The sequence below is a fragment of the Callithrix jacchus genome, chromosome 8 (genome assembly GCF_049354715.1).
Source record: "Callithrix jacchus isolate 240 chromosome 8, calJac240_pri, whole genome shotgun sequence".
Classification (NCBI taxonomy): domain Eukaryota; kingdom Metazoa; phylum Chordata; class Mammalia; order Primates; family Cebidae; genus Callithrix; species Callithrix jacchus.
The window spans coordinates 125,899,355-125,925,157 of NC_133509.1; the positions used below are offsets into that span (position 1 = coordinate 125,899,355).

Genomic DNA, 25,803 nt, shown 5'->3' on the forward strand with positions numbered 1-25,803 from the left:
AGGAGAAAAGAACATCTTTTGGTTCAGGTGAACTCAGTTTAGAACCAAACTCTACCATTTACTAAAGCTGTGCTGATCGAATCTCTAAGTTCTTTATTTGTACTCCATAACAGGATGGATGGATGGATGATGGATGGGTGGGTGGGTGGAATACGCAGATTAGATAGGAAGACAGGTAGACAGATCCATGCACACAAATAACAAATGTACTTGTATGAGTGAGCCTGCATTCTTCCCCAAAGCAGCACATCAGAAAAGGACATTTACATAGGACATTACATTTAAGTGAAGTAAAGGACCACGGAAGGTGAAACTGGAAAGGAGCATATGCCAATAAAGAGCTACCTTTATTGATGTCACTGCTGTGGGTAACTGGAGCTCAATTTTGCCAGGATTCCCTGAGGAACCATTAGAATGGTCTCAGAATTGTCAATTGTCTGTGCAAGGACAAGGAAAAGCATATCTCTACTGGCTCCTGCTCCCTCTAGTTAAGGGTTGCCCGAGGGGAGCATTAACTTCCTAGCACTTTCAGGCTGCACATGCCTGTATGTTCTCGTCACTGCCCCACATCTCTATGGATAAGGACACCCTGAATGCCACTGTGGCCCATTATGGTAATTACATCCACCCTTGTCCTAATGGTTAAGTATCACCATCTGGCCTCTGCCATTCCAAAATCCCATCACTGCTATGGATACTAGGGAACACAGCTCCATGAAAGCATCTCCTATCAACTCCAGCCTGTGACCCCTCACCAGTGCATTCTTTATTACTGTGGTGAACGAAGTGCTTTCTTGGGACCTTCCTAAGGAGCATGGTCAGATAGTGTGTTCTCCACTCTCATAGTAAATCCATTCTAATATTCTCTCTTCTCTGAGAGTTCTGACCTCGATATACTCCGCCAAAGCAGTTCTTGCATATTTATCTAATTTACTATTGGTCATACTCATGTCTAAGCTTCAAGAAGCCATTTCACCAGTATATATCCTAGGACCAAGTTATTAGGATGTCAAATCCTGAGTTTTGAATAGTGTTCCCATGTTAATAAACTCTCCCTTATCCATCCTTATTATTCTGCCACCCAACTCCATGCAAGACTTACAAGATCCACCTCCCTAAATGTTCCATCTGTTCCTACTGGGACATATTAGCCAGGTCCTGGGATTATTTGCTTGAGTATTTTCTCCCAGAATAAGAACAACATCCCTCATTTGACTATGCTGAGACTGTGCCTAGCTACTGTTCTGGAGGAATGGGACAGATCCTGAGGAGGACAAGTATCACCTTGTAAGAAATCCACCTGAAAGCGATCTCTGCCTAGTTTCCAAGCAAGGAAAGGTTATTCTCTCTAAGAAGGTGTTGATCCTGACTATCCAGAGAACTCAGGGAAATTTGAGAGTTCAAGATTCCCAGGTTCATCCACTCAGAAGTCTCCTTCTGAGATTTCAGGGTCCTACTCTTCCCATGTTAGGGCTGGGACTTTGGCCTTGAACACCTGTCAAGGGTGTATGAGAGGTAAGACCACTATGAATTATACAGAATAAGAAAATACATAGGAGGTTGGCCTCACACAGGTGTGGGAGTTGGTTAAACAATCTGTATAAGACTGTCTGCTTCCACATTTGGAGTTGGAAAAGAAAGATTATTACAAAATAGAATAGAGCAAGAATAGACTGGAATCCCAAAGACAATCTGGAACCCATGAGGACAAACAAGAGTCCATGTCTGTCTCTCACCACCGTCAGGCTTCCAACCTCAATGATACAGATAACTGCAGAAAAGCAGTGCGCACTGGCCCAGAATTGCAGAAGCTGATGGCAGTGATGCAACAAGAGCTGAAGGAGCCGCAGGCCTGGCTACTGCTCCAAACCAACAATATGACACAGTAGATTCAACAGTGCCTAGTACCAGCACCAACTTTTAGCCACAAAAGAAATACATCTGGCTGACGCTGCTTCACTTTTGTCTTCCAAATCTCACTCAAAATGTCTCATGGCCAGTGCTAATCCAGAGGCTAGAAGCGAGTTCTGGGAAACATAATTCCAGTTTAGCTCAGTTGACACAGTACAAACCTATCACAGAAAGTATATAGCTCTTTCACCCTTATGATTAAATCTTCAGCCTGATTTTTAGCATAATCTGTCCTACAGTCACAAGCAATGGGAATCTTTCCAAATGCTGCCGTAAAGACCCTCTTTTCACAGTGAATTGATAACTGGCTGATCTCTTCTTCTCAAGGTTTCAAAAACTAAAAGAGGTCCATTAAAAGTCCTTATTAATTACAACGTTGCCACACCATCCATGTCCTTGAGCTATTGAATAACCCAACTCTTCCCCATCCATTCAGTACTAGAACCAATGCCCTGAAGCTAAGAGTCTTAGTAACTGTGCTGTCATGCATGCGGGGGCTATGAGTACACAATACCACCAGGAATGGGGTCCTTGTTGCAATCTCATCCACCCCAATATCGCAGTGGATATTGTGGATGTCTAGAACCATGGTAGATACTAAATACATCTGGATTCATGAAAGTGATTTGGAAGGTAATCCCAATAAGAAGTAAGGAGGAATTGAGAATGGAACCAAGACTAAAGAAAAACCAATACAAAAATCCGTTACCAACTCAATCTAATCTGGATCTTTTGAAGAATGTATGGGATATCCCTTAGAACTTTCTACTCTACGATCAATACAAATAAGCTTTATTTTCAGGTCCCATACTTCATTAGTTGAAGGTCGCCCCAGGGGGACATTAAGATCCTTATGCTTCTGAGATGTATATGTATGTTTCCTGAGCCAGTTCCCACCAGGGTCCTAAGCCTTGGAGGAGTCAAAAGCCTGGGACAGAGAGTAAAAATGTGCAGCAATGTATGCTTGAAGCAAGATGCCATCACCTTGAAGTCATCTGAACCCCAAACAGAACTGTTTGTTATAGCCCACAGCCACAGCTTGACTCCAGAGTAAGGCAGATAGGAGGGTGAGGTGGTGCACCAGAGGTGTCAAATACAATACCCATCACATAGGTGTGCTGTGAAATTTAAATAAGATATGCAAAATGCCTGGAAGAGGCCTGACACATAAAACAAATAAATGATAGCTATTATCATTAGATGAGACACTGAACTTAGACTGCAGTAATGCCAATGATGAGCAAGAAACAAATAAAGGAAGTATTAATATTTCAGAGCTATAATTGACCCAACTAGGAGAGTAAGTAGGTGGGTGGGGAAAAAGTAAAAGAGAGGAAGGAGTCTTGATATTTCTAACTAGAGTTCTGGCAGGACAGTGAATGGCAATGCCACTAAATACAACATGGAAAGCTGGAGGAAGAAGCATTATTAACTTCAGAGTCTAAGGTACCTGTAGACTGTCCAAATGTTTTATGTTTAGTGGGCTGCTGGAAGTAATAAGAAACTCAAGAAAGGGTCTTGAAAACCTGAAAGAAATTTAGGCTGAAAATAGGGCCTGGATAGTAGTTCAAGTGATGGTAACATTTGCTCTCCCAGGAAGAATGTGTACAGTTAGAAGAAAACAGGGCTGACAATGGAGCAGCAACGTTCAGGGCACAAGCAGAGACAGCAGCCAATGAAAGGAGATGATATAGACACTGATTGAGAAGAACCAGGTAGAAGAGCACAGTTTGTCACTGGGCAAAGGGAAGACAGTACCAATACCCAAGCATTGAGTGCTCTAAAAAAATTAGGTTAGATTCAAACTGAGACATTTCCACCAGATTAGGCAACAGAGAAACAGCAGTTTCAGTGGAGTGTTTGAGATGGAAGCCTGATGTTCCAGCACGTCCAGTGAATGAGATATAAAGATGTAGAAATGGCTGGTATAAACTGCTCTTGCAAAAAGTAGTGGAAGGAGGATAATAGCAATAATTAGGGGGGAACAGAGAATTTTTTTTCTTTTTTCTTTTTACAAAAAGACGCAAATGTGTTTGTGGGAAGGAGAACTTGAGGATCAGGAAAAGGGGAGAACAATATGGGATAAAGTTTCTGAGGAAGAGGAAGATTTCAAAAACAGGTGCAAAGCACAATTGGACTCAATTATCTTTATTTAATAGGCTTGGATTTGCTTTTAATATGCCAACTAGGAAATACGTATTTAGTCTCTCATTTACTGGGACAACTTCATAAAGTTGTGAAATAACTTTTTTTCATTTCCCTTGTCTTTTCTTAACATCACAAAACAGCTTCTTACACTAATTTAGCTTCAGTCAAAAGGTGACAATTGTATGCAGTGAGAAAAAAATCTTTTTCTGCTATTTGAGATTATTTTTTTGTTTTGTCAGGCGGAAATAAATTATTTATAAAGAAATTTACCAGATAAGCTCTAATTTAGAGGGTGCCCAGTATAGTATTGACTGCACATACATACTCTGAAATCTAAAATCTTTAACTCCTGTCTACAGGGTCCAATTAGCCCAAGTCTAGGGAATACATGAGAGCTTAAAAATAAGCTAAATAGCTAGCACATTCGGGTCCTTTTAACTGCCAGGTGGTAAGCTATTCTGAAGCTGTTTAGATTTGTGGTTGGGCCTCAAACCATGTCTCTGGACAGAATTCTGCTGGAGGCAGAACAAAGTTATATTTAATATCTGTGTACTTTAAAACAATGCTGCCCACTTTTCTCTTATTACCAGGGCCACTTACCTTGAAGACTCACTGTACTTCTGGTGTATAAAACAGCAGTGTTTACTAAACATATCCAACTGATTTTGGAATTACATAATTGAGCCAGTATGAGGGCTGAGTCAATAAGAAAACAAATGCTAATAAAGCAGTAACAAACAGGCTTTTTTTCCCCAATACATGTACCAAATAAATTTAACTTAGAAGAACTGAACCAAATATAAAACACTTCAAAAACGAGAAAGAGAACATTAAGCTTACTAAGAATTTTGGCATGATCCAGAGAACATGTTCAGGGAACTGACCTCTGTGGAAAGCACAGAAGCATTGCAATGGCTATGCCTGAAAACCTCTTTCAGTAAGTTGTTCTACTATAAATTTTCAACTTATAGCACATACATTTTGTGTCCAATTCCTGTGTTTTTCCATACCTAAGAATTTTTTTGAAGACCAGAAAAACAATTTTTTAAAAACAATGATGTTATTTTTCTTTTTGGAATTGCCTTTTCTGCACAATTTGAGAAGAAAAAGAATTGCACTCAAAACTCCCATATCTTCCTGACACCAAATCTACAAAATGCACCTGTATCATCTCCCTCTTCTTTCCCATTAAAGTAATAAAAGCAAGTCCTTTATCGGACGTCCTAACCCCCCAGGTGCACAACATCCCATCTGCCTTCTCAGGGACCATGACACCATCGTCTATCCCATCTTGTGCAGTTTTAATAGCTATGAAACTATAGTACTAGGCTAGGTCCAGCCCAGTAACATTTAAGCATGCTCTATCATCACTCATCTTAAAAAATAAACCTTTCCTGAACCCCACATTCCTCTCTGGCTAAGTCCCTCTCTTTAATATCCTCCAGAACCAAGTCTCTCAAAAGTTATCTTCACTTGCATTCACTCCTCAATCCATTCCAATCTGGCTTCTCCCACCAAATCTCCACCAAAATTGCTCTTGATAAGGCCATTTGGTGGTCCGTCAAATTGATCCCCTGCCACTCCTAAAGCATCTTTTCTCCTTAGCTTCCAAACACAACCTTCCTAGGTTTTCTCCTGGTTTTTCTTCTGGTTGCTCCTCCTCTGTATTATTTCTTAGCAACTCATTTTCTATCAATTCCTAAAATTTTGGGAGTTTTTGAGGACTCAATTCTGAGTCATCTTCCTCTCCACTGTAAAATCCTAAGATGATCTAACCTACTACTATGGCTTTAAATGTGATCTAAATGCCAATGATGATAGGCTTTTGATCTGCAACCCAGACCTCTTTTCCAAGCTCCTGACCTATCTCCTACTGATACAACTAAGCACAGTGCTTTAGGAAGGCCTTGCGGCCAAACTACTTCAGTTTCACAACTGATTTTTCTACTTACTTCTTGAGTAACCCTAAAAAGCTGGTGACCACACTAAGACTCAGTTTCCCTATATGTAGATTGGAATAATAGTAATAATAATTCTCACCTCATAGGGTTGCCGTTTAAACGAGCTGATGAAAGCATCTACTATCTAGTACATTAAAGCTGGTGACCACACTAAGACTCAGTTTCCCTATATGTAGATTGGAATAATAGTAATAATAATTCTCACCTCATAGGGTTGCCGTTTAAACGAGCTGATGAAAGCATCTACTATCTAGTACATTATCTATGGTTATTATTACCATGGATGTCCATCAGAATTTGTCAAAGGCATCTCAAACTTACTTTGATGGGTACAAAACTGGATCCTATCTTTTCTGCCCACCCCAACATGCATTTCCCTGGTTCACCATCTGTGAATTCCAAGGCAGAATTCCTAAATGACCCCAATGACCCCAGCCTTTGTATAATCTCCTCCCCTTGAAAGAGTGAATATCATGAAATCTAAATCTCACACTTGTGATAAAGGGATTTTAAAGATGTAATTACGGTCCCAAACCAACTGACCTTATGATAAGAAAATTATCCAAGTAGGCTGGGTGCAGTGGCTCATTCCTATAATCCTAGTATTCTGGGAGGCCGAGGCAGGGGGATCACCTGAGGTCAGGAGTTCGAGATCATCCTGGCCAACATGGTGAAACCCTGTCTCTACTAAAAAATTAAAAAAATTAGCCAGGTGTGGTGGCGGGCACCTGTAATCCCAGCTACCTGAAAAGCTGAGGCAGGAGAAATCACTTGAACCCAGGAGGCAGAGGCTGCAGTGAGTCAAGATCACACCAGCCTGGGCAACAAGAGTGAAACTCCGGAGAGGGGAGGGGATTACCCAAGTAGACTTAACCTAATTAAGTGAGTCCCTTTAAATCTGGGCCTAGAGGTCAGAGAAGGGGGTTTAGAAGTCAGAGAGTCAAGTATAGAAAGGATTTGACATACTTTTACTGGCTTAAAGATGGAAGAGCCAAATGAGAAGAATGAAGACAACCCGGCTAAGAGCCAGCAAGGAAACTGGAACCTTGGGGAACAAATACAGGAAGTGAATTCTACCACCAACCAGAATGAGCCTGGAAGTGGATTTTTACACAGAGCCTCAGACAAGAACTCAGTCTGGCTAACACAGTAACTTAGGCCTCATAATATCCTGAGCAGAGAAGTCTGCCATCCTGTAAGGACTTGTAATCTACCAAACTGTGAGCTAATAAATGGGGGCTGTTACAAGCCACTCAATTTGTGGCAATTTGTTATGTAGGAATAGAAAATTAATACCATCTCAGTAAACAGCATCTTCAAACACACATTTGTTCCAGCCACAAAACCCCATGTCAATACAATACAAGTTCTGCTGATTCTCTTTTTTTTTTTTTTTTTTTTTTTGAGATGGAGTCTTGCTCTGTTGCCCAGGCTGGAATGTGCAGTGGCGCGAATCTCGGCTCATTGCAACCTCCATCTCCCAGGTTCAAACAATTCTCCTGCCTCAGCCTTCCTAGTACCTGGGATTACAGGTGCGTGCTACCACACCCGGGTGATTTTTGTAATTTTACTAGAGACAGGGTTTCACCATGTTGGCCAGGCTGGTCTCAAACTCCTGACCTCAGGTGATCTACCCACCTCAGCCTCCCAAAGTGCTAGGATTACAGGTGTGAGCCAGTGCACCCGGCCTCTGCTGATTCTTATTTCTTAAGTACATCTCAAACACATTCACCGTTGTTAATCTCAATTGTTACCTATTCTGAACCTTTATATTCGGTTTGAACTTCTGCAGTAGTTTCCTACCTGGTTTCCCTTCATATAATCTTTCTAGCCACTCTCCTCACAGAAACAGAAGTCATTTTTTTACTAAGCAAAACTAATCTCATCATTCTTCAACTGGAAACCCTTCAATAGTTTCACATCGTACTCAATGTCTAAACTCTAGAAAACCCTGCATGGAATAGCCCTGGCTCCCTTTTCAGCCCCATTTCTATGTGACTCTCCTGCTTGAATGTCATGCTCAAGCCAGACACCTTCCTTCCAGTAACCCCAGTGTGTCAAGCAATTTCCCACTGTGTTGGAAGACCATCTGTGTTGCTTCCTTTGAGAGAAAGGCTTTGTCCCCCAACTCTTCACCCCACAATAGCCAGGGCTTCAGCTTCAACATGACTGCTACCAGAAGCTTGTTATCATCCCTTTGGGGTTCTTTCACAGAACTCTGTACTTCTTAACAGAGTTAATCATAATCAAAATTATAGGGTTAGTTATTTAGTGATTATGATTTAAGGTCTCTGTCTTAGGTATTATACAATAAGCATGGCAGCCAGGTCTGTTATGCTCCCTACTAAAACCCAGCATCTAGTGCGGTGCCAGACACACAATAGGAATTGAATGAACCCTTGTGGATGAATAAAATTGGCTGTTTTGCCCAACTTATCCAAGGTAAAATCAGGTCAAGGTTATGAGTTTGATTTGCATTTGGCCCCATTAGGTCTGTTCTATTTTAGCCCTAATTATGATGCTTCATTACACACAAGTAACATTAGTATAAAGGTTAAAAAAACACAGGTAAAAATCATGGAAGAGGGCTAGTGCAAATCTACTGCTAAAACTCTGTTCATGCTCTCTTTATGCAGCATCATATTTAGATGGAAAGTATAACACTATCCTTATTATGTATCTTAAATATTTCCTTTAGAAAAAACACATAATCTTACTTCAGGTTATTATGATGTGATTAAAGGAGACAGTGCTTCAGTTGACTAAATTTTCCAGGTAATGACAGAATTCTACTTATGTGATGATACAAAGGACAGACCTGTGTGTAACACTCCACCTTTTTACCTCTAGCATTCTTTTAAGTATTCCTCAATTTTATTGTTTATCATACTGTATTTCTTTAAAAGTGCTTCTAATTAATCAGAGACCTTACTGCTTCTTTTTTGAAGAAATATAAAAATAGCATTAACACCATATGACAAAGATTCATTTAAGAAGCAAAACAGGTCTGGTATGGTGGCTCACGCCTGTAATTGGTGCACTTCTTTGGGAGGCCAGGCAGATGGATCACTTGAGCTCAGGAGATTGAGACTGCAGTGAGCTGTGATCACATCACTGCTCTACAGCCTGGGCAACAGAACAAGAATCAGTCTCAAAAAACAAAAGCAAAACACTGGACATAAAGTCAAATATCTACCCATATTTTCCATACTACTTATGTTTATATATAAATGTATTTATTTAATTATATATTTACTAAATCCTTGCCTTGGTCCAGAAAAGATGTAAGGCAAATTACCAGAACAAATTAAAGCATAAGAAAAGAAGAAAGAACAAGGGCACAATATGCTGCCAGGGTAAGATTCAATACGCATGCCAAACCATACTTCTAAGTGGTATAGGCCTGAGATTCGATGCTTTCTAGCCACCAACTTGATAAAAGAGGTCTGCTCAGCCACCTACTTCAGAGTATTCCCATGAAAAACAGAACAGCTTGTCAAGGCAGCACAGCTAGGCTTGGTGCTGAGATCAGAAAGGAATGTCTCCTTGGGCATTCATCAGAGAAGACACCATTCTACATCTACAAAGAATGACACTTGACTACCATTTTCTGGCAAAACAGTTGTTTAAATAACTGACTGCTTCACATTCTGTTATCACCCTTAGTCACCATATCTTGGGGCAAAATTATCTCCTGGTTAATCCAATCTTAGTAAGTTGTATTAGTTTCCTGTTACTGCAGTGGAAAATTAACATAAACCTCTTGGCTTATTAACACCACAAATTTGTTTTCATACAGTTCTGGAGATGAGAAGTCTGAAACTGAATCTCCTGGAGCTAAAATCAAGGTGAGAGCAGAGATGTGTTCCTTTTGGATATTCTAGGGGAAAATCTGTTCCCCTGCTTCTAGAGGCTGTCTGCATTCCTCAGCTCACGGCCTCCCTTCCAGCAATGGCATCACTCTGATCTGTTTCCTCATCACGTATCTTCTTTTTCTCTGCTTCATCTTCACATCACCTTCTCTGACTCTGGCCCGCCTGCCTCCCTCTGATAAGGTCTCCGGTGATTTCACTGAGCCCACATGGATTACCCAAAATAATCTCCCCATCTCAGGATACTTAATCACATCTGCAAGGTCTCTTTTGACATGTAAGACAACATGTTCCAGGTTCCAGGGATCAGGATGTGAATATCTTCCGTGAGTGGTCATTATTCAACCTACCACACAATACTTCATTTATTTGTTTGAAGCTACCTAAATTGTAAGAATAGTACTAGAAAAATCTACCTAAGAGCCACAAGTGGAAAACTTAAAAAGTTTTTAAAATGCAAGAATTACGGAATTATTTTAAGTATCAAATTCACTTTCTATATTCCAGATAATAGGATATACAAAAATTTTATTTACACAGTTTTTGTCAAAAACACCCTAACTATATAAAAAAAGCACACCTACACAAAAACTTGAGTGTGAAATAAAAAAACTGCAATACCCCAAGTACTACACTAAAAATCGGGAACTTTACTTCCTTATTCTCCCTGCAGTCACAGGGGAGGATGCCTACTGAATACATTTTTTAAAAAGAGAGAAAAAAAGTGAGACAGCCATCCCACTCACAACTTTGAGTAAATAAAATAGAGAGAACTTGCGTGATTTTTGGAGGAATAGCTAGCTACACCTGAGCTGAGAGGGACACTGCTAGAAACAAACATAACGAGGCCAAGAGTCTATTTTAGACCCCTATTCATCTTCCCTGAAAAGCAAGACGAATGTAGGAGGGATCATACCTTTGAGGTGCACAGAGAGATCTGTAAATCCTGAAGGGAGCTCAAAGGAGATAACTGTGACAACCCCTCCCTCCTACAGTGCTTGAGGACTGACATGTCTCAACAGTGTATTTAATGGTGAAGCTCCAACTAACACATGATGTTATTATGTTAGATTTTCCCTAGAGCAGTTTTCACCAAGAATCAGCTTCTTTTTCACAGAGAAGAATTCAATCCTGCCCCTCAAACCGATTGTGTCTCCAGGAAGCTGAGGCTTCAGAATGTTTCCTTGCTTTGGGGCAGAGGTTAATGTTGGGTCTGATACAACATTAGACTTAACACCTGAGGCTTTTTCCCCCTACAGACTACAAATACAAAATACATCTGAATCCCCCTTGACAGAAGGGATAAGATGTCACCCTCTTTGTCCCATTAGATGATTTTCTTAATCTCTAAAATTCATGGTAGAAAGTTAAGAAGGGATTTTCTTTTAAGGTCTAGGCTCTAGGGAACCAAGTTAGGGTACCGTTAATAACCTATTCATATTTTAACCATCCCAATGTATCCTATAGAACAAAAGAGCATAAGTTCTTCCTACTCTTCTCAAGGTGAGGAAAACACGAAAAAAGGGACAAATACTACAAAAAAAACACAAACGCACAAACATATTCAGTCATGTGTTGCTTAACAACAGGAACATGTTCTGAGAAACATTAGGCGATTTCATGGTTGCACAAACACCACAGAGTTTACTTACACAAACCTAGATGGTATACATTACTACACACCTGCTATATAATATAGCCTATTGTCCGTAGGCTATAACACTGTACAGCATGTTACTGTATGAATACCATAGGCAACTGGGAAATAATTTTAAGTATTTGTGTATATAACTAGAGAAAAAGTAGAGTGAAGATACAGTAACACAATTTTATTTACCACAATCTATGTGCAGTCTGCCACTGACCAAAATGTCACTACGCCACTCGTGAATATATTTATATTTATACATAAAAAGTATAAAAAGGAGAGCTGTAGGCTAGATGCGGTGGCTCAAGCCTGTAATCCCAGCACATTGGGAGGCCGAGGCGGGCGGATCACGAGGTCAACAGATCGAAACCATCCTGGCCAATATGGTGAAACCCCGTCTCTACTAAAAAATACAAAAATTAGCTGGGCATGATGGCCGACACCTGTAGTCCCAGCTACTTGGTAGGCTGAGGCAGGAGAATTGCTTGAACCCAGGTGGTGGAGACTGCAGTGAGCCGAGATTGTGCCACTGCACTCCAGCTTGCTGCCTGGTGACAGAGCAAGACTCTGTCTCAAAAAAAAAAAAAAAAAAAGGAGAGCTGTACTATACTCATAGATAACTAAAACTATCACTGAAATCTTTCAAAGTTTCTCACTGGGCTGGGCATGGTGGCTTATGCCTACAATCTAAGCACTTTAGGAGGCTGAGGCAGGAGGATCCCTTGAGGCCAGAAGTTCAAGCCTAGTCTGGGCAACATAGCAAGATTCTATTTCTACAAAAAAAGAAAAAGAAAATTAGGCATGGTGGTGTGTGCCGGTAGTCCTAGCTACTTGGGAGGCTGAGGCAGGAGGTTCACTTGAGCCCAACAGGTTGAAGCTTCATTGAGCTATTATCACCACTGTATTCCAGGCTGGGCAACAGAGTAAGACCTTATCTTCAAAACAAATAAAACAAAAAACAAAAACAAATCATCTTATTGGTTTTTTTTTTTTTTTTAGGTGCAGTCTCACTCTGTCCCTCAGGCTGGAATGCAGTGGCACAATCTCAGCTCACTGCAACTTCTGCCTCCCAGGTTCAAGCAATTCTCCTGCCTAAGCCTCCCAAGTAGCTGGGATTACAGGCATCCGCCACCATGCCCAGCTAATTTTTGTATTTTTAGTAGAGATGGAGTTTCACCATGTTGGCCAGGCTGCTCTCGAACTTCTGACTTCAGGTGATCTACGCACCTCTGCCTCCCAAAGTGCTGGGATGACAGGCATGAGCCACTGTGCCCAGCCAGCTTACTTTTATAAGCTATGTTTGTTTCAAAAAAAAAAAAAAGGTATCTTACTGTAAGTAACAGTTATATTTCTTAAAAGATAATTACAAATCACATCATTTATTAATGGAACCACATTGAAAATGCAGCAGGGAACTGTTGTTTTTCAATGGATTCAACATAACTCCTTTGGTAAAACAGGATGATCTTTTAAAGTAAATCACAGGGTCAGGTGCGGTGGCTCACATCTGTAATTCCAGCCATTCGGGAGGTCGAGGCAGGTGGATCACATGAGGTCAGGAGTTTGAGACCAGTCTGGCAAACATGGTGAAACCCTGCCTCTACCAAAATATACAAAAATAAGCCAAGTGTGGTGGCACACACCTGGAGTCCCAGCTACTTGGGAGGCTGAGGTGGGAGGATCTTGAATCCAGGAGGCAGATGATGCAGTGAGCCAGATCACACTATTACGCTCCAGCCTGGGTGACAGAGTGGAACTCTGTCTAAAATAAATAAATAAAGTAAATCACCAGCCAGACTTGGTGGCTTGTACCTATAATCTCTATATACTTTGAGAGGCAGAGATGGGAAGATTGCTTGAGTCCAGGAGTTCAAGACCACCCTGGGCAACATAGTGAGAACCTGTCTCAATAAAATGAAATTTTAAAAATCAATAACAATAAAGTAAATTACCACTCTGAACTTTTTATCATGAAACATCCTTTATTTTACTTGATTTTATTTTTTTGAGACGGAGTTTTGCTCTCGTTGCCCAAGCTGGAGTGCAATGGTGTGACCTCAGCTCACTGCAACCTCTGCCTACCAGGTTCAAGCAATTCTCCTGCCTCAGCCTCCCAAGTAGCTGGGATTACAGGTGCTCACACCTGGCTAATTTTTTGTACTTTTAGTAGAGCTGGGGTTTCACCATGTTGGCCAGGCTGGTCTTGAACTCCTGACCTCAGGTGATCCACCCACTTTGGCCTCCCAAAGTACTGGGATTACAGGCATGACCCACTGCACCCAGCCAAAATATCCTTTTATGATTAAAAAAAAAAAAAAGCCACCCAAACCAGGTAGGAATAGAAGAGAACTTTCTCAACCTGATAAAGTACATCTATGAAAAACTCACGGCTAACCTTATACTCAGTGGTAGAAGACTAAAGCCTTCCCGCTAGGATCAAGAAAAGACAAGGAACTAACTTTGTCGATACCAGAATTTCCATGGAAATTCCACAGAAGAGCCTTAAGCTGGTAAGTACTAGGTTGTAACTCAGTCCAACACCTTTCTTTACTTTATGAATGAAAACACTTGGGCTCAGAAAGGCAAAATTACTTATCCCAGGTCACATAGCAAATTAGGGGCTGTATTAGAACTACAGCCCGCTCCCTACCTCTGTTAAATCTTTACTTAAGGCCGGGTGCAGTGGCTCACACCTGTAATCCCAGAACTTTGGGAGGCCAAGGCAGGCAGATCACCTGAGGTAAGACATTCAAGACAAGCCTGGCCAACATGGGAAAACCCCATCTCTACCAAAAAAATACAAAAATTAGCCAGGTGTGTTAGTGGACGCCTGTGATTCTAGCTACTTGGGAGGCTGAGGAAACAGAATCGCTTGAACCCAGGAGACGAAGGTTACAGTGAGCCAAGATCAGCACCACACTCCGACCCGGAAGACAAAGAAAGACTGCCTCAAAAAAAAGACTTACTTAAAAGACTGTAAATATGGACAACAGTAACCAAATAAATAATATCTTTAGTCGGTGGCAGAAATCAATCAAGAATATTTTGGGGAGACTAGACAGAGGCATCACAAAAAAAGAAAACTCCAGACAAATATTTATTATGAATATAGACGCAAATCCTTAATAAAATACAAGCAAACTGAATCCAGCAACAAAGAAAAAGGGTTGTATACTATAACAAACAGGATTTGTCCCAGAAATGCAAGGTTGGCTTAACATCCAAAACTTAATTAATGGAATACACCATATGAACAGAAAAATATATATATATATGGTCATCTCAATAGATGCAGAAAAAAGCATCTGACAAAACCCAACAGTCTTTCATGATTTTAAAAAAAAACACCCAAACAAACTAGGAGCAGAAGGGAAAGTCTTCAATCTGATAAAGCATATCTATGAAAAACCCATAGCTAACCCCATACTCAGTGGTATAAGACTACAGCTCTCTCCCTAGGATCAAGAATAAGACAAGGATGTCTGCTCTTGCCAGTTCTACTGAACTGTGGTGAAGGTTCTAGCCAAGGCAATGAAGCAGGAAATTAAAACAAAAGGCATCTGGATTGGAAAGAAGTAAAACTGTCTGTCTATCCATGGCTAATACAGTCTTATAAATAAAAAATTCTAAGGTGTCCACTAAAAAACTATTAGAACCAATAAATCAGTTCACCAAGATTGCAGGACACGAGACAAAATCTGTGTCTCTTTACTCTTGCAATGAGCAACCCAAAAATAAAATTAAGAAAGGGGATCCTTTTATAATAGCATCAAAAAAATAAATAAAATACTTAGGAATACATTTAACAGAAGTGTAAATTTATACTTTGAAAACTGAAAAACATTGTTGAAAGAAATTTGAAGACAACCTAAATAAATGGCAAGACATCCCATGTTCACAGATCAGAGAATTTAACATTGCTAAGATGTCAACACTCCCAAAGTTTACCTACAAATGCAATGTGATCCCTATCAGAATGCTACTGAGCTGGCTTCTTTGCAGATACTAACAAGCTAATCCTAGAATTCACATGGAAATACAAGTAATCCAGAATAATCAAAACAATGTTGAAGAATAAGATTCACATTTCTCAATTTCAAAACTTACTAAAAAGTTGTATTCCAGACAGTGTGGTACTGGTATAAGGAGAGACAGAAAGATCAGTGGAAGAGAACTGACAGCATAAAATAAACAAACCCATACGTCTATAGTCAGCTGATTTTCAATAAGGGTGCCAAGTCAGTAAAATGGAGAAAGAATAGTCTTTCAGCTAATAGTGCTGGAACAACTGGATATTTACATGCAGAAGAATGAATATGAATCACTACCTCATATGATATCCAACAATTAACCTCAAAATGGATCAAAGTTCTAAATGTAACAGTTAAAGCCATAAACTCAGAAGAAAACAGAGACATAAATCTCCATAATCCTGAATTAGTAAATGATTTCTCAGATATAAGAAAAAAAATGAAAAAAAAAAAAAAAAGGTTTTATCAACATTAAAAATTTTTAGAGCCAGGAGCAGAGGCTCACTCCTGTAATCCCAGCACTTTGAGAGGCCAAGGCAGCTGTATCCCTTGAGGACAGGAGTTCAAGACCAGCCTGGCCAACATGGTGAAACGCCATCTCTATTAAAAATACAAAAATTAGCCAGGCATGGTGGCGCACACCTGTAATTCTAGCTACTTGGGTGGCTGAAGCATGGGAATTGCTTGAACCCAGGAGGCAGGGGTTGTGGTGAGCCAAGATCATGCCACTGCATTCAGCCTCAGCAACAGAGCAAGACTGTCTGAAAAAAAATTTTTTTAAAGACTTTTAGGCCAGGCGCAGTGGCTCATGCCTATAATCCTAATACTTTGGAAGGCTAAGGAGGGAGAATCACTGAAGTCCAAGAGTCCAAGACCAGCCTGGGCAACACAGGGAGATCCCTTATCTATTACTAAAAGAAAAAAAAATTTTTTTAAAGACTTTTGTGCTTCTAAGAACACCATCAAAAAAGTGAAAAGACAACTCATTTATAGAAGAAAATATCTGCAAATCCATATTCATGATAAGACACATGTACCTAAAACATAATAAAGAACTCTCATATATCTCAATTAAAAAAAAAAAAGACAAACTAGCCAATTTTAAAATGGGCAAAGGATCTGAATCAACACAAAGGTATACAAATGGCCAATAAGCACATGAAAAGATGCTTGTCAGGTATTATGGAAATGCATAATCACTTCACACTTCCTATGGTAAGCAAAAAGACAGACAATACTGTTGGTTAGGCTGTGAAGGAATCGGAGGCCTCATACATTGCTGATGGGAATATAAAATGGTACAGCCACTCTGGACAACCATTTGGAAGTTTCTTACAAAGTTAAACATAAACTTTGTTTACATTTGTTTTAACAAGTGACCCAGCAGTTTTACTGCTGCTATTTACCCAAGAGAAATAAACATAGGTTCACACAAAAACTTGTCCACAAATGTGCATTATTTACAATAGCCAAAAGGTGGAAACAACCCAATTTTCCAACAACTGGTGAATGGATAAACAAAACTTGGTACATCTACACAATGGAACGCCATTTATCAACAACAATAACAACAACAAAATGAAGTACTGATGCATGCTACAAAATGGATTAATTTTGCCAGGCATGTTGGTTCATGCCTGTAATCTCAGTACTTTGGGAGGTCCAGGTGGGATGATCACTTGAGCCCAGGAGTTGGAGACCAATGTGAGCATAGTGAGATCCTGTCTTTACAAAAAAAAATAATAAATTAGCCAGGTGTGGTGGTGCATGCTTGTAGTCCCAGAGTTACTCAGGAGACTGAGGCAGGAGAATCTCTTGAGCCCAGGAGTTTGAGATTATAGTGAGCCTTGATCGCACCACTGCACTGCAGCCTGGACAGATCCCATCTGTAAAAAACAAAACAACAAAAGACATGGCAGAGTGGGTTCCACCTTGCTCTCTCCCTTGAGTCACTTGTTCTTGGCGAAACCAGCTGCCCGTCATGAGAACACTCAAGCCACGCTATTAGAGAGGTTCACATGGCAAAGAACTGAGCATCCTGCATCATCCAAGATGTGAGTGAGCCATCTTGGAAGGGTAATCGCCAGATGCAGACAAGTCTTCAGGTGACTGCAGTCCTGGCCAACATCTTGACTACAACCTCATGAGAGTCCCTGAGTTAGAACCAAGAAGCTTCCTGTGTTAATTTACTTAAAATTAAAAAAAGAAAAAAAGAACCAACAAGCTAAGCCACTCCTAAATTCCTGACTCACAGAAATCATATTGTTTAAGCCACTAAGGTTTGGAGTAATTTGTTACACCGCAATAAACTTCCTCAACCTCCTTACTGTTAGGCTCTCTGTCCTAACGACAGGCATCTAAGTAAATGTCTTCCCAGCAACTCTTCCTCTTCTTAGAGTTTAGTTTAACCCCATCCATGTTTACTAAAGTTGCTGCCATGTTACAAAAACATGATCCCATCCCCTGGCCTTAGGTGAATGATCCAAAAGTGGATACCTCACCAAAAGGCAAGCCAAAAAAGTCCTTTCCTGAGATCTTTATTTTTATTTATTTATTTATTTATTTTTAAGATGGGGTTTCACCATGATGGCCAGGCTGGTCTTGAACTCCTGACCTCAGGTGATCCACCCACCTCAGCTCCCAAAGTGCCAGGATTACAGGCACGAGCCACCGGCTTCCTGAGATCCTTATAACTGAAGCTGAGAAGAAGGTGGTGTATCTTCAGTAGCGGAAGGTTGTAGGATATAAAACTCGGAGTCTACCAACAGCATGATTTTTCCCAGATGGGAAAAGTGGTGGGGAAGAATGAAGTCACACATAGGCGCAAGCAGAGATTCAAGGTGGACAAAATACACACAATGATAAGTCTCTGGTACCAACAGTCCCTGATGCAACCCTGTTCTTCCAATGGACAGACCACACATGTCCTATCATCCCAGCATCTAAAACAGCTTACAGTATGTAAGAGGAAATAAAATATTTACTAGATAAATAAGATAACCCAATATCCTTCTAATAATATCCTTTTAGTTATTGCTGTTGAAGCATCAGATTTGATTATTTGAAAGCTAAAAGTCCTAACCTATTCTTTGCTAACTCTATACTTGTATATCCCTTTACTGTTATACTTACGGCAGTATTATCTTAATCACTGGTTTATATGGCCTCCTCCCCTACTATTAGAGGGCAGGACATTTTCTTCATCGATGCTCAAGAAATGTTATGTTTAAGTGATCTGCCTAGTCCTATGCTCTGCATTCTTCAGCTTTTATAGTCACTGTCATCATCTGCAAGGCACTGGTAATACAAAAAACTTACTAGACTTGCTCCTGGATTCTCATGGATTCAATGAATTCATTCAAATATTAAGTACCTACTATAGGTCAGGGGTTGCAAATAAACAAAGGACATGGTGCCTGCTTGCCCTCAAGGACCTTACAGTCTAACACAGATAAGTAAATGGACTCTGTGTTAAATGTTACTAAAGAGATACACACAGGCTGGTAAGTGACCACAAAGATTATGGCAAATTTACACTACAATGTAAAATATGGCAAATTTACACTACAATGTAAAATATGGCAAAATTACATGAGATGACAGGACATATACAGAAAAAGATAACAGGCAATGTGGCATAAGCTAAGCACTAAATGAGTGATTTGTTGCCCAAATTACACTGGATTAAATCACACACTTCAAGATAAGATGCTATTACGGAGTGATTTTTATATATACATTCAACTAACGTTTCCTAAGATGCTATTATGGAGTGATTTTTATATGTACATTCAACTAACGTTTCCTAAGGGCTCACTATATGCCAAACAACCTGCTTAGCACTTTTCCAACAGTGTCTCATTCAATTTTCACATTTTGTAGATGAAAGACGCGAATCTGAAAGGGTGAAATGACTTGCCCAAGTCTACATAGTAAGTGGCAGAGATGGGATTTAGAATCATGTCTTCCAACTCCATGTCCTTTCATGGGACATTTTTTGCTTTTTCATTCATCCTACAGAATACAATAAAGTGTTCGGTGAAAATGAGCAACCACCAACTGCCAGCCTGATATAACTAGATGCCTGTCCACATTCTGAGTCGGGACCATATCAGATCAAATTACTTTGGTGCCTATTATAACATCATGTGCTGAAAGAAGGGCAGCTGGCTGAAGATGAGCAACTCTTTCAAGTTATATTTTAACAGTGTTTTTGACCACTATATCCGGTCAGTTGTTCCAGGGTTCAGTAATAAATCAAAATGATTGTTCATTTCCTTTGACAGTTAACAGTACTAATGAATTCAGTATAATCTCACCATCCATCAGAAAAATTTCTAAAATGCAAACTTGAAGCTGATGATTCACAGTTAGAAGAGAGGGGGAAATAAAGCAGTACTCACTGTTTTCTACAAAACTAGCATTGTTCGTAAAATCCAGAAACTGTGTAGTTGGTTGACTACCAATAACAAGCAGGTTGCTCTTTGGTCATTTAGCAAAAAGCTGCTTGTTGCACCACAGTCGAGACAGAGAAGCACAGGACTTCAAGTAGCTTTTGCTGTACAGTAGGATTCCATACATATAAATCAGTGGATCATTATGTAAGACAAGAAAAAAATTCACAATCTTCACACCAGAAAGCACCTGACACAGAGCCTGCCACAAATCAGAATAAATGTATATTGAGTAAACTACCTAAGAGCCTTTTGGAAAATATTTGTCTATGAAATTGAGAGAAGCAAAACCAAATCATCTGAATCCATACAGGTTATGTTAGGAACTCAAAAATATGTAATAACTGGCTCAAGAGATATAACAGATTCACAATGACCAAAAAAACAATGATTACAAATGTTGACTTCACGAATTTGACATCTCTCTTGAATTAAGTCACCACATTGGCACCCAATGGAATGCTAATAGGCAATCTCAGTAGAAATTGACAAAAACTGAAAGAACTGATGAACAGAGGTAACTTTCCAATCTGTTCAAAACAGAAACAAGATGTATTAGGTGAACACCTGAAACCTGCTATTTAAGCTTTGTGCCTTCACTATTAAAGAATATCCTGGCTGGGCGCAGTGGCTCACACCTGTAATCCCAGCACTTTGGGAGGCCAAGTCAGACAGATCACCTGAGGTCGGGAGTTCAAGACCAGCCTGACCAACATGGAGAAAGCCCTTCTCTGTTAAAAATACAGAATTAGCTGGGCATGGTAGTGCATGCCTGTAATCCCAGCTACTCGGGAGGCTGAGGCAGAATTGCTTGAGCCCGGGAGACAGAAGTTCGCGCCACTGCACTCCAGCCTGGGCAACAAGAGCAAAACTCCGTCTCAAAAAAAAAAGAAAAGAAAAAGAAAGAAAGAGAGAGAGAGAGAGAGAAAGATAATATTCCAATATGCCAAAGAAGCTCTGTGAAAAACCTTCAACGCTCACAAACATATCTAATCATAACGAACGACTTATTAAAATGTATTATCTGTTCAGAGAAAACAAGTATTAATATTATCTCCAATACGAGACTGGGCTCCAAGAATATGAACCAAACTGTACTGATTGGTCTGAATAAGCATTATCCAAAATGAAAAACCCGGACCTACACAACAAATACATTTAATTACTTATAAAGCTTAGGACAACCACGGTGATCTCAAACATTAGAAAGTAAGCGCTGAAGCGGCCTCGTTCGCTCCTTTTACCTGGAGCTTTAAATTTACAGAGCCATCATCTCCAGAGACCTCTCAAGGAAATTCAAGGCCAAGTATAGTATTTCATGATAAGTGAAAATAAAGGCACTCAATCCCTGCAGCCCGCGATTCCTGTTCATGTCTCTAGAGACTGGACTCGGTAAAAGCCCGAGGCGCAACCCCCACTTATCTCTTACGGGACCCCAGCACGTTAGGGGACGGTTCCACAGAGCGCCACTGGGACCCCTCGAGGGGAGCAGAGGGGCGGAGCAGGGAGTCACGCTCCAAAACAAAGCGCCGCTTGCCCCATGCTGAGGCAGGAGCACCTTTCACCCCGACAGGACGCAGAGACACAAGTGTCACCTGTGCGGGAAGAGGGAGCAGCGACATCCTCGGAGGTGCGTGCCACGGGCAGCGGTCGGCAGCTGCGCTAGCCCCGATGCCAGGTGCCCGCCGCTCATTCCCGGGCTCGGGAAAACTTTCGGCCGCCTCCCCCGGACGCGCCCCCACCTCCCGGGACCCCCGGAGCTCGCACCCCACCCGCGACGCCCCGCTCCGGGCCCGCCCCTCCGCGCCCACGGTTCCGGCCCCGCGCCGGCACCCGCGTGCCCTCAGGCGCGCCCCCGCGCCGGGCCCGGCCGGCAGAGGGCGGGGTCGCTCACCGGTCCGCAGCTCGTGCTTGACGGTGAGGAGCTGCTCTCCCCCGTCGCCGCTATCCGCGCTGGTCCCCGCGGCGCCGCCGCCGCCACTGCCGCCGTCCTCCTCCATCTTCTCCTTTTCCGATCCCGCGGGTCGCTACTAGGGGAACCCGGGAGACAGCGGACGCCCGTCCCCTCGCAGCCGCTGCCGCAGCCCCAGGAGCTGGGGTGCAACGACTCCAGAACTCGGACGCAAGGACGAGTCTCTTTCCCGCTCTGGCCGCACGGCTCGCTCCTCGCCTCCTCCCCCTTCGGCGGGCACCGCTAGTACCGCGCAACCAAACCGCCCCCTGCTCCACCGCCGCCTCCTCAGGCCGCTCCGCCCACAGCCAGCAAGGTAGGGGAGCCATTCGAGCCACCTTCCCTGATTGGGCACAGGGCGCGCGCGTCTGTCAACGCCGGTTCTCATTGGGCAGTCTCCCGTGACGTTTCACGGGCCTCCCCGCCCCGCTCCTCGAATTGTTGTTGCTTGGCGGGGAGGCAGGAGAGGGAGGAGCGCGGCTACTCCGATTGGTAAGATCCAAAGCTCTGCCCCGCCCATTTCCTCTGGTGCGCACGCGCAGTCAAGACCTTCCCTTCCCTGACCTCCCCAGAACGGTCACACCCCTTATTCCCCAGCTTCGTTCTGTTAGTAAACAGTGTCTAGTAGTCAGGAGGCGCTCGGGGTCTCTGATTGGCTACTGCCGAAAGAGGCGGGGAGGGATGATTGGAACGTTTGGTCCGCCAATCACCGTGGACAGAGGAGGGCCTGGAGGGTAGCGCTTATCACCCACGTGTTTGCAGACAAACCTAAGTGTCCCGACAGCGATTCATAGGTTTGTGACCACCTGCGAGACAACGTGTCCTAAAAAGGTCTTACTCGCGCTAGTGAACCCTAAACAAGTTAAGTTGAGCATTTTTGCTTGAATGACAGATAGTTCTTAAACGTTGCAAAAATTCACAGTCCCAGCTCCCGATGAGGAATTTTACGAAGGAAAGATGTTTCAGATTGGAGCAAGACTCTTCCTAGACCCCGAAAAAGATACAGAGATTAACAAAATAGAATAAAATCCCTCCCCTAAGCAGTTTTCAATAGAACGTGAGAAAAAACTTTAAAGCAGAATTTGGAATAAAGCAGCCGTACAAAGCGTTAGAGAATCTTGCACGGATGGCAATAATTATTCCCAGACGAGAAGCTGGGAAAAGCTTTTAGGGCAAGGAGGTATTTGAGATAACCAACGTAAAGGATGGATAAGAGAGAAATACCAGCAACAGACATTTCACACAGAGACAGTAACTGTGAGCGTTGGCCTACAGCAGAGAAGTCAAGGGTGGGTTAAATGACTGATAAGGTTAGATGAAAATATGATGTAAGAGATACAGCTGACAAGGTGAGTTGTGGTAAGATAATGGAGAACTACGAATGCTGTGCTGAACAGTGCAGATTTTATTTATTACACAGTGATGAACTGACAAGAAGAGGAGAGAGATAGCAGGGCAGGAATACTGCTGCAAGGATAGAACTAAAGGGGACCTGATTTCTAGTAGCAGACACGAGAATGAGAAAAAGGAGAAACTTAAAGATGTACAGTTGGACGTAATTCACATAGATGTCATATTTTAAACTAAGCATGGATTGGATCAGGAGTCAGCACACTTTTTTCTATTAAGGGCCAGATAGTAAATATTTTAGGATTTGCAGTCTGTATGATCTCTTTCACAACTACTCAGCTCTGCCATTGTAGCTCAAAAGCAGTCAAAGACAATAAACAAAAGACATGGCTTTGTTCCAATAGAACATTTTTTATCAACATTGAAATTTGAATTTCACATAGTTTTCACGTATCATAACACATTCTTCTTTTAATTATCTTTCAATCACTTAAAAATATAAAAACAGGCTGGGCGCGGTGGCTCACGCCTGTAAGCCCAGCACTTTGGGAGGCTGAGGCAGGTGGATCACCTGAAGTCAGGAGTTCGAGACCAGCCTGGCCAACATGGCAAAACAAAAAAAATACGAAATTAGCCAGGCGTGGTGGCAGGCACAGGTAATCCCAGCTACTCAGGAAGCTGAGGCAGCAGAATTGCTTGAATCCGGGAGGTGGAGGTTGCAGTGAGCTGAGATCACAGCATTGCCCTCCAGCCTGGGCAACAGAGCAAGGCTCCATCTAAAAAAAATAAAAAAGTATGTGTATATATAACAATTCTTAGCTTGAGGGCCATTAAAAAACAGGCAATGAGCCAGATTTGCCCTACAGGGCCATAATTTGCAGAATCCTATGCAATCGAGTTTGCAGATTCGATTGCTATGAAAGAGAAAACACAGAAGTCTTGCAAGTTCCTTCAGGTTGCTGTCACAGCTCCCTGGGCTCACCTGCCTGGAACATTTATCACCACACTAAACCATGACTGCCTACTTACTTGTCTTTCTCCTGCAAAAGTCGTGTGCTATTTGGAGCCAGGCAATGACTGTGAGCAACTGTTCAATTTGTTCACTTAGCAACTTTCATACCAGTTTTATACCAAGTACTGTGAAAGGTGCTAGAGACACAGTGGGAGCAAATCAGATGCAGTCCTTGCTCCTATAGCGCCTACAGTCTAGCAACAGATACAAATATTAAATAATCACATAAAGAAATAAAAACTTTCCATTGTAATCATGCTGGAAAGGAAAATTATAGGGTGCTACAATAGAATGTATCAGGGATGCCTAATTTCAGTTGAAGGAGCTGGAAGACCTTTGTAAGTAAGTATTATTTAAGCTGAGTCTTTAAAAACAAGTAGGTTTTAACCAGGATGTGGCAAAAACTAGCCTAATGTTCACCAATCTCATTTCCTCTTCCTGGGCATACAGGAAGACTTTTTTTCTTCTTCTTTTTTTCTTACCTCCTTTGCAGTTAGGTTAGGGTCATATGACTGCGATCTGGCCAATGGGGTATGGTCAGACCCGATTGGAATGATAGATACCATTTTCCGGCCTGACCAGAAAACTCCTTGCATAATCATTCACATTCTCTTCTCTTCCTACTGCTACAACAAAGGCCACATCTTTAATATGGGCATGCCACAATCTAGAAGGACTCTGAACCCCTGAGTTTCCACTTAATGCTTTAAGGAGATACCTAACCTATATCAGACTGTGAAGTGAGCAATAAATAAGCCTTTTTAGGCATAAGCTACTTGGATGGGATGATTTGCTACCAAAGCATACTCTAGCCTATGCTATTCCATATGTGAAATATGGAGGGACCAAAATTTTTGGAAGATGTCCTGAGGCAGGCAAAGAGCCTATTCTATGGAAAGATTGAGAATGTCAGTGGAGCCTAAAGCAGTAAGTAAGGGATGAGGTTAGGGAGGTAGGCAGAGGCCCAGTCATGAAGTATGTGGTTGCCCTTATTAATATTTTTGGACTTTATCCTGTGTGAAGTGGGAAGCAATAGAAGGAATTTACACACAGGAATGATATGATTGCGGTAGCATTTTCGAAGGTCACTGAAATTAGTGTTTGGAGACTGTGCCAGAGAGGGCAAAATGGGATGCAAGAGACCAGTTAAGAGACTGTCACTGTAATCTGGGCAAAAGATAACAGTGGGTACAGTAGAGCTGGAGAGAAATGAAACATTTCTAGGTTTATATTTTGAACTTGAAGGATTCTATTTGGTGAGTGAGAAAAAAGGGAATATCTGAAGAAAAAAAAAATCACATGGGATACCTAAAAATGACAAAACAAAAAACTCCACCACTCCTACCCCTAAAGAATGTGATTTAAATTGGTCTGGGGTGGGGCCTGGACTTTGGGATTTTTTTTAAAGCTTCGCACATCATTACCTAATGTACAACCAAGTTTGTAATGCACAGCTCTTTTGTAC

The 25,803-nt window shown here is 41.6% G+C and overlaps 2 protein-coding genes across 15 annotated transcripts in view; one reads left to right on the forward strand and one right to left on the reverse strand.

The window, feature by feature from the left end:
* Positions 1–22,229, reverse strand: part of RPS6KA5 (ribosomal protein S6 kinase A5) — a 199,372-nt gene extending 177,143 nt beyond the window's left edge. For 4 of the 6 annotated variants that reach the window (XM_009006445.5, XM_078335613.1, XM_035261269.3 and 1 more), the window contains exon 1: positions 21,920–22,229. In XM_009006445.5, coding sequence (XP_009004693.2) covers positions 21,920–22,025 — 106 coding nt within the window. In that variant the 5' untranslated portion in view covers positions 22,026–22,229. Of the gene's footprint in view, positions 1–21,620; positions 21,877–21,919 lie in introns of those variants that run through there. The other 2 variants (XM_035261268.3, XM_035261270.3) reach the window with 1 other exon arrangement.
* Positions 21,871–25,803, forward strand: part of DGLUCY (D-glutamate cyclase) — a 157,591-nt gene continuing 153,658 nt past the window's right edge. For all 9 annotated transcript variants that reach the window (XM_054240288.2, XM_078335615.1, XM_054240287.2 and 6 more), the window contains exon 1: positions 21,871–22,292. The gene's annotated coding sequence lies outside the window, so the exon portion shown is untranslated. The remainder of the gene's footprint in view (positions 22,293–25,803) is intronic.